This window comes from Phlebotomus papatasi, chromosome 1 (assembly GCF_024763615.1).
Source record: "Phlebotomus papatasi isolate M1 chromosome 1, Ppap_2.1, whole genome shotgun sequence".
Taxonomy (NCBI): domain Eukaryota; kingdom Metazoa; phylum Arthropoda; class Insecta; order Diptera; family Psychodidae; genus Phlebotomus; species Phlebotomus papatasi.
In genome coordinates, this window is record NC_077222.1 from 15,906,036 (window position 1) to 15,919,776 (window position 13,741).

The 13,741-nt window shown below is 30.9% G+C and overlaps 1 protein-coding gene across 1 annotated transcript; it reads left to right on the top strand.

Moving 5' to 3' along the window:
* Nucleotides 1-4,720: 4,720 nt before the first annotated feature.
* Nucleotides 4,721-13,313, top strand: LOC129799335 (scavenger receptor class B member 1-like). Its single transcript, XM_055843143.1, has 4 exons — nucleotides 4,721-5,017; nucleotides 5,087-5,287; nucleotides 8,611-9,264; nucleotides 13,125-13,313. Exons 1-4 carry the CDS (start codon nucleotides 4,721-4,723, stop codon nucleotides 13,311-13,313), a joined length of 1,341 nt encoding a protein of 446 aa, XP_055699118.1.
* Nucleotides 13,314-13,741: the final 428 nt, after the last annotated feature.

Here is a 13,741-nt window from a genome sequence, read left to right on the forward strand (position 1 = left end):
GATTATTTTATTTTTTAATTTTTTTATGAACTTTTAGGAAATACTACTTCCCATAATTTCGAACTTTATCGACAAAAACAGCTACAAAACGTTTTCAATAATCATTTTAAGTTAATTTTGATTAAAAAAGTAAATTGTTATACACTGGAATTTTCACTGTGTGCTTGCATGAAACTGCCCCTCACGCACTTTTAGAATTCAAATCAAAATTGTTAGAACCGTGTTAGAATTCATTCAACGATAAATGCCTTATAATAATCATAAAACCACTACTGGTAATTTAATACAATTATATGTTACTTCGATAGATAAGTGCAATAGTTCAGAAATTGTTGATAATAAAACATTACAAAAAGTTTCATTTTGATGCAGTTTTTTAAAATCAATTACAGAATTCAAACGAGAAGCGTCACGAAGTTGATTATTTTTATGAACATGGGTCTCAGTTATCTCTTCAATAACATAAAGGTTTTATCCCATTCATTTCAAAGAGATAAGAAGAATATTTAAAAATTTTGAAACTGCCCCGTCGTTAAATGCCCCAACCTCCCCTATTGATATCCTTTCAAAATTCAGTAAAATTTGTAACTCTTCATATTTCACTGATTTGTAATTATCCTAAAACATTAGAAGCAGTATGAGCTTTTTTGAAAGAAACGTTTAACCTTTTAAGGCCAAATGTGACATCGGTGACCCAAAAATTTATCGGACTATTTAGAGACCAAAATAACTTTCTATAGTAAAAAGAGTTAAAAAACATAGTAAAATTATGGATCTCTAGATAAATTAATTTCTTTTGCATATACGGGCTTCAGACCTAAGGCTTAGCCAAATGGTCCGCTCTAACTTCTTATCAATCATGATTTTTTTAGGAAAATTTAATTTAGGATTGGATTATTAAAGACAAATAACCTATTAGGTTCTCAAAAAGCAATTAAATAGGATGCTATTTAGGATTTTGAGACCTACGAGAACTGGGCTAAACCTCCAGTCTGAAGACCACTTTACAAAAGATAATGCACAAAAAAAAGACTAAGATCTGGATTACATTATTATCTTCATTCTTCCAATAAAATCAGACGGAATTTTTCTTTTACTTTTTGGAATTATCATTAAGATCGTTAATCTTCATTTTTTGATTTAGAATACAAATGAGAATTATATCTGACTTTGTAAGCAGTACATGAAATTACTATGAGTTTTGCATGAAAGAAAACCTTAAAATCCAAAGAATTATTACCCATTATTAAACTCGAGATAATAATAATGTTTTATATATTTACAAAAATAGACTTATCACCTCACTAACATATTTAATGACCAGCGCACAATAACTTTTGTTTGTAAACATGTTTTCAAAATTTCTCATTAGAATGAGCGAGATAACTAGATCTAGATATCACTCATTCTCATTTAAATATCCAAAATATGTATACTAAACAAAAGATATTGTGCGCTGGACATAATAATAAGTGAACACAAAAAATAGTCATATAAGAACATTTTAAGGATTGCAAGGAAAAACACGGAATTAGAAAAAAAAAATAAAGAGCCCATATTCGTTTCAGTTTGATGCAATATATAGTAACTATGAATTGATGCAGACCTCGTCCTCTAAAGTCTAATATCTAATAAAAAAAAATCGCAATGTTCGAAACTAATCCTCTCCGGTGGTGTTCTGTTTCCGCAATACAATATAGGAGAATGTTAGCATGGTTCGCACAGAGTGAACCTTCAAACAACGCAAATTTTCTCTTTATTTTCAAAGAGCTAGTTCATCATTTCTCAGCCATAAGATAGACAATTATTCAGCTCATGAGACGAGATGAAAAATAGTAAGTCGCAGCTCTTTGTAAACAAAGAGAAATTTCGCATCGTTTGAAGGTTCACTCTGTGTGAACCATGCCTACATTCCCCTAACATAGGCATTTACTGAGCAAAAGTTACCTGTAAACGCGTTTTCTTTCTTTATATTTTTTGTATCATATTTTCAAGGTTAATAATTAATTAAATGTAATATACAATCCTCAGAATCAAAGAAAAATCAATTATTTCAAAACGGAAACTTTCCTATTCTTGCAATAGGTGAGATTCTTTTCTTAACAATGTTTCCTATTTAAAAAAAAATATTTTTTTTTTGCTTTTAATGTCATAAATGATTAAATTGTAAACAAAACCAGAAATTTAACTTTTAGTGCTTTCATTTACGCCACATATATTATTTTAATAAATGAAAATAAAAGTTACAAGCAAAAAAAATATTAAATAGGCTGAAAACTACGTCAAACGCTTTTTAAAATACCTGAAAAAGTTTTTTTTTCATTTTTCATCGAGTTTAATAGCCGTATTTAAAATTTGTTTATAGCTTTTTAATTTTTCTTCTTAATTCTGATGTTAAGGTAGGTTCAGGTTTTAAGTCAACTATTTTAATTTCGAAATTAAAAAAAAATCTAATATAATTTTAAGCATTACGATCACTATGATACTTTACGTATTACGAGTTTACTAAAAATTTTCAATTTTTAATATAATATTAGGGGTTTAAAAGTCCTCGAGATCAACTTTAAAATTAAGGAGAACTTAAAGAGTTAAAGATTTCCATTTAAATCTGGCTATTATGAAGTTCGACATGTTTAAGCTTGAAGGATTAAGGAAATTTGAAATTCTAAAATTTCAAACCAGAAAATACGAATCGTCACGTCGTAATGTTTCTTTATCATTTAAACATTGAACACCTATTAAATATTTATCTCAGAATCGAAAAAGTTTACGTAGATTAATCGCAAATCTTTAAAATAAAACAAGTTAAAGAAATTTTATATATTAATGTGTAATTAAAATATTAAAGTGTGCCCAGTTCAGGGAGTCGCAATTTTCGCAATTCTTTCTATGTGCAAGGTGTCATTCTTTGGAATTCCCTTCCTAGGGAGCAAAAGAGGGGGCTTATCTTGAATCATATGGCTTCCACTCATTCCTCAAGTCCAACATTACAATCATAATGTTTAGGGCTAACTTTTGTATAGAGGACATACTGTCCTTTTTTTCTAAATAAATTGAATTGAATTAAAAAGTTTCTGTAAAAAAAAACTTCCCAAGAAGTTAAATAGTTTTTTAAAGAATTAGAACTAGTTAATCAAAGTCCTTAAAATCAATTACTGAAGGGTTAATAATAAGAAGTATTTATAATTAATATAATAATATAATTAATATTAATATAATTCACTGCACCATACTCGATTCTAGTCTAAACCGTTTAAGTAAAATGTTTCATGACAATATCATGAAAAAATATTTCCTAAATAATTACTAATAATTAAAAAAAATACATTATAGCATTTTTTACAATTCACTTTTGAAGTTTATGGGAAAATTGGGTAAGGACTTACCGGTTCAGTTAATTATTAATTTACGATTGTGCTTAAGCATACGTGTTTAGCAAAAACATAATGTAATGATGATGACATGAGATTATTGTCTCATTGTTATTACAATTCCATCTCGTACTCCAAACTACAAATTTTAATTTACCTCTGAATTTTGCTTTAAAACAAATTGCACGCAATAAAAACATTATGTAGGGGAAGGCTCTCTGGCTTCGAACACTTCATTTTTCCCATATTCCTTCAAAAAATCTGGCCTATCTATTGGCAATATATTTTAATAGATTTTCTTAAGTCACCACATTTCGTGAAAAAAATAAGTCAGGTTCATATCAGGAATATAAAAAAAAAGTACGAAGTGTTCGAACCCTTAAAGCCTTCCCCTACTTAATTTTTATACAAAATTTTCATTGATCATATAAATCTTCATGACTTCTTTTTTTCAAATATTTGATTAAGAATAGTTTTTAAGTAATAAAAATTTGACGAATTGAAAAAAAAAAGTTCTCATGAAAGCAGGGGAGTAAACTAAGAATAATTCTATATACCTAAACTGTGATGTACATATCACTTTCAAGAATAGAATAATCAGAGTTCCGGGTAATGTTTGTTTAAAAACAAATAATTACAAACATGTGGCAAAGGTGAACCATTTCAAAGTAGATTTGCGAACATTTTTCGGTCATAGGCACTGAAATTAAGACAATGTCATCTTCCAAAGTGACCAGTTGTCTGGAACAGAAGTACAAGTGCTGGAGGTGTGTCTGGTTTTTTTTCTAATATTATTATGAAGAAAATTCAGGGGTATCGTGAAGAATGGCGCAAGAAATTGTGAAATGTGCGTTATTTTAAATTATACTTCTTGTTTTAGTGTTTTGATGATAGTTAATTTTTTCCACATGCAAATGACCAAAAATTTTTGTATGAATTATTTATTTGGAATCAAGTTAAACATTTTCAGCGAAAATCTCTATACATGGGGACAGTAGACTATTAGCCGTAGACGTAGTCGGACTGCTTTAGAATATTCAGTTGTTGTGCATTACAAAGAAAAATTTAAATATGACTCCGGAAATTGGTGAATCATTAGCAAAAGTTAATAAAATTGACGTGCTAGTTCAAATGATGAAGACCTACTTTGGCAAACGCATATCGACATCAAAAATTTGTTAGTAAAATTTATTGATGATTAAATTTTTGCAAATAACTATCGATCACGCTATAATAAATTATTTTTAGTTATCGTCTTCATCCTGTTAACTGGAATATGTTCTATTTGTGTTGCACTATTCACGACATATTACTCAATTTTGGATTTGTTATTGGAAGAAAAACTGAGAATGCATCCTGGTTTACCACCTTTTGAATTTTGGAAAACTCCACCACCTTCAACTTTGAGGATATTTATTTTTGAAGTTATCAATTCTTATGAATTTCTCAAAGGTGATGAAGTACTGAAATTCCGACAGATTGGTCCAATTGTGTACAGAGAAAATATTGTTCATGAAAATATTACATTTCATCCGGAAAATGATACAATGAGTTTCACAGCCGTTCGAACTGTGGAGTTTCTTGAGGAGGAAAATGAGCCAGGAATCCTCAATAGGACAGTGATTGTTCCGAATCTCGCAGTGCTGGTATTTATGCGAATAAAATAATTTTCATAAAATGAGATGAAATAGAAAAAAAATCGTTCGATTTTATAGGGGATGGCTTCTAAATTGCACGATTCTTCATTTATTATGAAGGCGGGCTACAATATGATGCTAAGGCAATCTAAAGACTCAGTCTTCCAAAACACAACAGTCTACAATTATTTGTGGAATATGGATGGAAGTTTAATGAAGTTGGGCGCAACACTTGTGCCCTTCATGGTACCTATAGACAATAGCGGAGTACTACATCAGGTAATGTTAATAATGATATCAAGAAACATATTTTCTTCTACCTATCGTAAAGAAGTGATTAAGCGCTATTCACGGTGCATTCAAAAGTGATCTTTTGGTCTTGTGTTCAAATATAACTGCTCTCTCTCTTTGAGTTCAAGCAGTAAAATGCGTACTGATCGGTAATCTTTTTGCAAGGTTTGACGGGAATTTTCTAATTTGACCATTTACGAAGATATATGCTTAATATCCCCAGGTCTCTATAGTATAATTCTCTCGATAATAGAACCATAATATCCTTAATAATCTTGCTTGCCAAATTCCCCAAATTCTAAATTATATTATTTAATGCATTTTGCCTCTTTTATGTAAAAGTGATATAGGGGAAACTGGGGCACCACCAAACACGGGGTACCACCAAACACTAATTTTTATTTCTAAACTATTTGGACTATCTCGACCATTTCTTCAGTGGACAAGCATCCCTATAGTGCCTATAAATTCCTATAGATCTTATCCTCTGAAGTTGAATATCCGATTAAAAAATCGCAGTGTTTGGTGATACCCCGTGTTTGGTAGTGCCCCAGTTTCCCCTAAGTCAAATTGCCCTCAAGTCGACCTGTTCCTCGACTAGACCGGTGGTCAATTTTTGAATATTTTATGGATAATATCTATAAAATTCTCACTGATTCGTAATAAGGTAAAGTACCCTTTACTCGACCGGTTCCTCTATTCGACCGGTAGATTTATTTATTCAATTTAATTATTTTTGCTATAATATTTTGTGTATGATCTAACATTAATAGGTCAATTATTCTTTAAATAATACGAATCAGTGACAAATTCATAGAAATTGATGAAATTCACCATCAAATATTCAAAAATTGACCCACCGGTCGAATAGAGGAACCTGGTCGAGTAAGGGTACTTTACCTTATTTATGGAATAATTGACCTATATTAATGTTAGATCATACCCTAAATATTATTTCAAATATAAATAAATTGAATAATAACCCTACCTGTCGAGTTGAGGAACCGATCAACTTCAGGGCACTTTACTTTACTGGACTTACGAACAAAAAGATTCAAGGACTTTTAGAAAAAATCAGAAATAATTTAAAAGAAAATGCTAAAGAGCCAATCTATCAATTCAAACAGAAAAACGAATATCGTTCCTTCACGGCCTTGGATGTTTTTCAATTTAACATAATGTTAAAACACACACAAAAATAGTATACACGTATTTTATTACCGAAAAAAAATCCTGGCTCCAAATACAGGCTGTCAAAGATAGCACCTCGTGCTTCATTTCACATTTCAGATTTTTGAAAAAAAAAATTTAAAGTGTTTTATTTCGGGAACGGGTCGTGATTTTTTCTTACTATTGGTTTTATTTAAAAGGTAGTATTATTCTCTTTCAGACGATATATACGATATTGGATTATATGCTTAAGTTTTTTTGTAATAGGATTCTCAACTTTTTTTTAATTAAAATTTTACAACATTTTTAAAATAAAATAAAATAAATTGAACTCAAAATTGGAAGTTTAACTTTTCAGGAAATATAGTACTCCGCAATGGGGAGATGTGAGGCTAGTTTGAGGTGTGGGGCTACATTGATATATAATTCTTTTGCATATTTCTATTAAGGAAACTCGGCTTATTTAACGTAATACCCGTAGTAACTTAGTTTTACAAAACGATTGTGGAACTAAATAAAATAATAATAAGACCCAGCTTCCTTTAATAAAATGCGAAAAAGTGCTATAACAATCTAGCCCCACAGCTTAAAGAAGCCGCACCTCGCCCTAAGTATGAAGAATTAAAAATCATTTTTTTTAAATTCGGGTTTTTGATTTCTTTTAAATTTTTAAATAAACGTGTGTTTCATTGACGTAAATTAGACTTTTAATCAAATTTAACAGATGGACTAAGTATGTTTTTTTTGTTTTTCAAAAAAAAATAAATAAATAAAAACTTTTTTTTGAGAAATCCAGGGAAATATTTTTTTATTCCTGTTTAAAAAATCAGCACATTAACACGTGTGTCAATTATTTTTTAAACTTTTATTTTTGTCAATGAAAAACGTTTTTATTTTAAAACTGATTTTTTTTTAAAAACCCGAGTTAAAAAATTTTTAATTTTTTAATTGTTTCATAAAATGTACGACCGCCGTCTCAAACAAATTTACACGTAATTTGTATGAGTTTGCCCAGGAGTATGAATTATGTAATATTTGATAACTTCTAATATTATAGAAATATATCAGAATAATACATCAATTCTCTTTGGGAAAATTCTTGCCATTATAGGTTTCATTGTCTATATGGAAAATATGGATAAAGGCCCCACATAAAAATCATTGATATGCCGATAAAATGTTCAATAAAGTTGAACTCAGGATTTAATCTTTAATATTAAAGCATCAAATTTCCTGACACCTTCAAGTTAAAACCAATTCACAAACTAAGCTTAAAGGGAAAGGTCAAATTTAATAAGGTTTTGTTTCTTTTGTTTAATTTTAAAGCTTTGAAGAATTTTTTATACGTTTAAACCCAGATTTTTAAACCCAACCTATTTACTTATCTATTTGATTCTTGGTCAGTAAACGAATTCAGATAAAAAGACACAGATTTAGACCTAGATTATGCTCCTCATTTATTAAATAATACAACATTTCGGATCGAAACTAGTTGGTTTCTTCCTCGGGTATACAAAGTAACGTAGTTATATTGTAGAAGGAGCCAACAAGTTCTGAAGAGTTGTATTAGTAGATATAATAAAAGAGAAAAAGAATCTAAGTGTAAATTCGTATCTTTTTATCTGAGCCCATATTTTTGGCTTTATTAGAAATTTTTGAACTTTATATTTCTCAAAATTTGAGGCATATTTTCACTTGGTTCTACAAATAAGTGAAAGTAAAGTACTTTTCAAATGGAGTACCTTTGAAATTGGGTTTTTTTCTTCTATTTCTAAAAAAGTTAAGGTATATCATATAATTCAGAAATGCAGTTCCATTTAAAAATAGAAGCAAAGGGCCCTATTTTAAATGAACCCCAATTCAAAGGTGCCCCACTTCTCGCTATAACTCTAGAGCACAATGTAGCCCTACCTCCCCCTAAGAGGCAGTTTTTTTCTTTTTAGTAGATCTCAATTCCTTTCATGCCCAAAGCACAATAATTTTTGTTTTGTAAACATGTTTTTGACTTTTCAATGAGAGTGAATGAGATTTAGATCTAGTCATCTCGCTCACACTCATGGGAATTTTGAAAATATGTTTACAAACAAAAATTATTATGCGCTGGGCGTTACGTAAATACTAATTCGAATCCCAAAATTTAGATGTACCATTCCTTCTCGGACCGACAAAATGTTAAGATTGGAACAGCTCATGGACATGCGCACTTCTTTGAGATGAACCTGTACAACAATCGTCCTACAGTTCCTGGTTTCCGGCCAGAAAGAGGAGACTGTTATGCTTCAATTGAGAATTCCACTGAAGGCGCGTTCTACCCTCAACGTCTCACGGAAAAATCTGTGCTAAATTATTTTCGCAAAACCATCTGCCGGCCAGGGTACCTCCACTACACTGAGGATGTGACTGTGGATGAGATGAACGGAAAAAAATACGTCCTACCTGGCAGCAGTTACGATCGAACGCACCCTCTTGAGGAGGATTGCTACCGCGGAGACGATGGATTTGAGTATCCCGATGGACTGAGTGATGCATCTAAATGCTACTACGACTTCCCTATTGTTGTATCGAATCCCCATTTCTTAAATCGCTCAGGCGAGTGGATGAGGAAGATTGAGGGAATGCAGCCAAATAAAGAAGATCACGAGAGTTTCGTAATACTTGAACCACTCTTGGGAGTACCACTGAAGGAATGCGCAAGATCACAGAGTAACATCTTTATCCACAAATTATCTGGTTTTTCCAACCCGGACCTTCAAAAATTCAGCGACATGGTCGTACCAATGTTTTGGGGAGATGTCGTGAGTAGAATTATTTTTGCTCAATTTTTTTTTTAATAGTCGTTGAAGAGTTTTCCTATTGTATCATACATCACTGAACATCATTATGCCCCTGCGTTTTGTTGCTTAATTTTTAATTACAGCCGCTTTTGTATGACTGGAGATATGTATGCAGATTCTTCCTCGTTGCTTTTAATTTCTCATAATTTTTTTTCTTAAGTTTTAACGAAAAAGAAAATTTAGATGCTATAAGAAAAATCAAATTAGGAACCCTGCAATTGTTGTCACTATATACAATACAGTTCATTTATGCAGGGAAAAGTTTAATGATTCCTCGGCTGAAGGGAGGTTGAGAAGGTTAAAGTACTAAGTCATAATCGAAAAAGCTCGAGTAACGAATGAGATCTATCGCATATTCTAAAGATACACACAAAACTTCTAAATATTTATTTAATCATTTTTATTTGAATTTTTTCATGCACAATTCTCAGATATTAAAAAAAAAAAACAGCGAAAAATTCATAATGGATTGGAAAGTTTTTATACATACTAAATAGTATGCAAAAACAGAATGTTGTTATGGGTCTTTCTAAAAATATACAGAATCTCATATTTATTTTGCTCGTGGATTAAAATAAATAATATTAAAATATGTATATAGACAACTTTATATTGCTTTTTGTGCACACCTAACTGTTTTTCTGCATTGAGCACTTTTATTTTCAACTAAGTTATTAGGGTAGTAAAATGACGAATCGTATTATACTCAATTTAAATACAATTTTGTTCAAATCGACAATTTTGATCGATTTCGAACATTGATACTTTTTTCCTCAATATTTCAGACCCTTTGGTACAGCGTACTCTTAAAATTTAGTATGTGAAATTGAGACCTTAAGGCTTATTGTATGAAACCCATTACCCTCCGGCCTCCATCTAAAAGTATCCAGGAACATCAAAAACTTTTTTCGATATAACATGATCAATCACTTATCAAGTAACCTTCCGAATGGCAATAAAGTAGATATACCACAAAAAAGCTAAAATAAACCGTTTCTGTATTTTTTATTTGACTTTACTGATATAGTAAAAAGTATTAACAGAACATTTTAACGCCTGAATGTATGTGCTTCGAACTTTTGATAAGTAAATCGAATCGAATAATCAGTGATAAACAAGGGGTTATTTATTTTCATATCTCATTGTCAAGTGCTTTTAGTATCTTATGTTTAGAGAAACATTGCATGCTAGGGGGAAGCGGGGTACCTTTGAAAGTGGGGCACATTTGAAATTGCGATTTTTCTCATATGTTAAAGTGGAACTGAGCCATATCATAATGTAATTTAGCTTCTCAATCTGTTTATGCAGCTAAATTATATCACAATAAGGCTCAATTTTATTTAAAAATTTATTTATTTAATTATAATTAAAATTTATTTAAAAAATGGTAAAAGATCTCAATTTCAAAGGTACTCCACTTTCAAAGGTGCCCCACTTCCCCCTAGTGGTGTTTCTTTGGCAAAATCTTAACCGTTTAAACCCAATTTAGAGCATATAGGGTGTAGCCATCACTTATGGACAGGGCAGCATGCTGAAATATTAAGTTTTTCATAAATCAAAAAAAAATAATATTTTATGATGTGATTAACTTTTTTGACATTTCTAAATCTGTTTTACTGAACATTATTACCAACTGTCCATAAGTGTAGAACGTTCATAAGGGATGGCTCCAGCCTAGTTAGATTTGAGTTTATCAAAAAATTTCGTAGCGCAAAACATTTCATGGATTTCGGCCCAACTTCAAAGGAATAGCAATAAAAATTTTTCCGTAATAATTTTTTTACGTTTATCAAATTTCATGAAACCTTTCAAAGTGAGGTAACGCAATTTTTTCTTGACTGAGTAGAACGGCGTAAATCATAGTAAATTTTAGTCAGAAAAAATACTTCAATAGGGTAAAGGCTCATAATTTTGGACAGTCTGCTTATAAGCATCAATGTTCTAAGTTTGGAGTGGGATATTTTCAATACTAATTGATTTTTTTGTTACTCTCTTTTCATAAGGGTTGTTTAGAAATTTGGCAAGGGTTAATTGTGTTTGATTTTACCAAACTTAGTCTTAATACGTTTAAAAATGAATTGATATGTAGAGGTGAATTTGACTCTTATTTTGAACAACTTGGTTATTAATTTGAACGATTTGGCTGTAAATTTGGACAGCTAATCCGCCTCAACAGGATGCCCATTGATCTTCGTTTCATGAACCAATCTTACCAAGTCCTCTTCCTGTTCATGTAAGGGAAATGTAGTATGTCACAAGAATCCCGGAAACTTTCTATATCATTCATTAAAGTGAGCTGACTTCGGTAATCCAAGTACGCTCGGATTTGTGCACTCCCTGGCCTTTCCGGGAGCCTTGCAAGGCTTTTCTCACTACATCTCGTTGATAGAGATGATGCTTATTTGTTTCTCCAGGCATTTTTCCAACCTAGTCATCACAAAAGCTAAAACTTCACGAAATTTCGAGGAAAAAACACCTGTCCAAAATAAGAAATATCACCTCACTGATGAATCTCTTAGAAAATTTCCTATTATTCACACGAAAAAAAAATTTAACGTATTCAGTATTAAAATCTTCCAAAAAAAAAACAAATATTTAGATAGAATTCATTATTCATCAAATATTGGAATAAAAATCCATTATTTTAATCAATTTATTTTTAGTGTCCAATTTTATCCTCAAAGTGTCCAAAATAAGAAACTGGACAAAATTATGAGCCTTTTTCCTATTAATTTCGAATTTCTAAGTTATTTTTAAATAAATTTTTCATAATGTAAAGGCTATAAAGTCGGTGACTTGTTCAATTTTAGCCATCTCTTAACTTAAGATCATTCACCATTATATTCTTCTGCTACTTTTAAAAGTTGGTTTATTTTTGTGACTCGAGTCCACTTTTTTTAACACTAAATGAATCGATTTCTAAAAGCTCACACAAAAGAATCACATTAAAATTTTAATGTGAAATTCTCTAATGAGATACCATGGTTACAAAGGCTTATTTTTTTCAGGGGAGTGACATTAGCTCTGAAAAATGCGACCAGTTTCAGTGTAAATTTTTTCCTGTTTTCGTACATATTTCACGAGATATCTCTAAAACTACGTAGGTTGACAATTTGGGGTTTTCGGTTGCCTTTTCGTTACTAAATTGGCTTTTATTTTGTATCAGTATTATTTGCTAATTCATTCTACAATGACAAAAAACAGCTAATAAACTCAAAAGTTTTTTCGGAACGCTACAAACATATAGGAAACGTAATGCCCCTGTTTTTTTTGTAAATATGCGAGAAATAGCATTTTTAATGTTGCCCCATCTCAATATAGCCCTACCTTCCTATATCTTTTTCAAATTGGTATGAAATTTTGGTTTGGACTTTAAAGTGTTAATATACCATTATTAAATCATTTGTACATTTCATCATTATGCACCATCAATACTTTAATGTTCGATTAGATCTTTGAGCGGAAATGTGATCAATATCTCTTGCTTTTTCTAAAGACAGATTTTCGTATGAACAAGATTAAATTCTTGATTAGCTGCAGTTGGAGTAAATTGTAATAAATATCTAGGTGAATTTTGGTAATAAACCATCAAGATCAATCACAGACTCACAATTAGTGCTTAATTTTGACATGCAACTGTTTTTCTAAATTTTAAAATTGAGCCTTGTTAGAGAATGTTGGCACACTGACTTTGGTATAACACATTAAGCTTACGTGCTGCGAAGCTTTTTCTGCAAATCATTTGGCCCCCATGTGTTCTTTTTTTTTTGCTCTACTCTTACTTTTAAATGTTTCTGTCTTTTTTTTTTGTTCTATTGCAGTGCATTCACCAATTGCCGGCATTAATCAGAGCTTTCATGATTTTGGTGGTCGTTGTTGTACCAATACTTCAGCCCATTGGCTGCTTCTTGGCTTATGGATTTGGATTATTGATGATTTTGTATGGTATGAAGCAATTGCACACATCAAATCCCTACATGAGCATCGCAATTGGTCAACAATGGAGATAAGGGACTATTTTCATGATTGAGTGTGTCTTGTGTGAGAATCACGAACAAATATTCCACTGACCGATAGCATGTTTATTATTTTGCAATATCAATAAGTAAATCAGACGATGACCATTGATATAATTTGAGATATATGCATGTACTATCTGACAAGTACTGTGAATATTACACAATTTTTTTTTGAATAGTAAATAAATATTAAAAATTGTATGGTATTATAATACAATGAAAAAGTGTGATCAATTAAAGAATTTTGATAAAAAACAATATTTTTTAATTTATACACCTGTATTGGGAAATTTTCGGAAGATTCTAGGGGAATTTTTCTTCGCAAAAAATCAAAAATAATACGTGATTTAATTCTAAGACGATGTAACCCTTCATTGTTGGGCACTTAAGATGTTCTTTTGTGGAAAAAAGGTATCCCA

Coding starts and splice junctions, on each gene's coding strand:
- LOC129799335 (XM_055843143.1), top strand. CDS start 4,721: ATGCATCCTGGTTTACCACCTTTTGAATTTTGGAAAACTCCACCACCT. Junction 5,288..8,610: donor ATAGCGGAGTACTACATCAG/GTAATGTTAATA, acceptor CCCAAAATTTAG/ATGTACCATTCCTTCTCGGA. Junction 9,265..13,124: donor CAATGTTTTGGGGAGATGTC/GTGAGTAGAATT, acceptor GTTCTATTGCAG/TGCATTCACCAATTGCCGGC.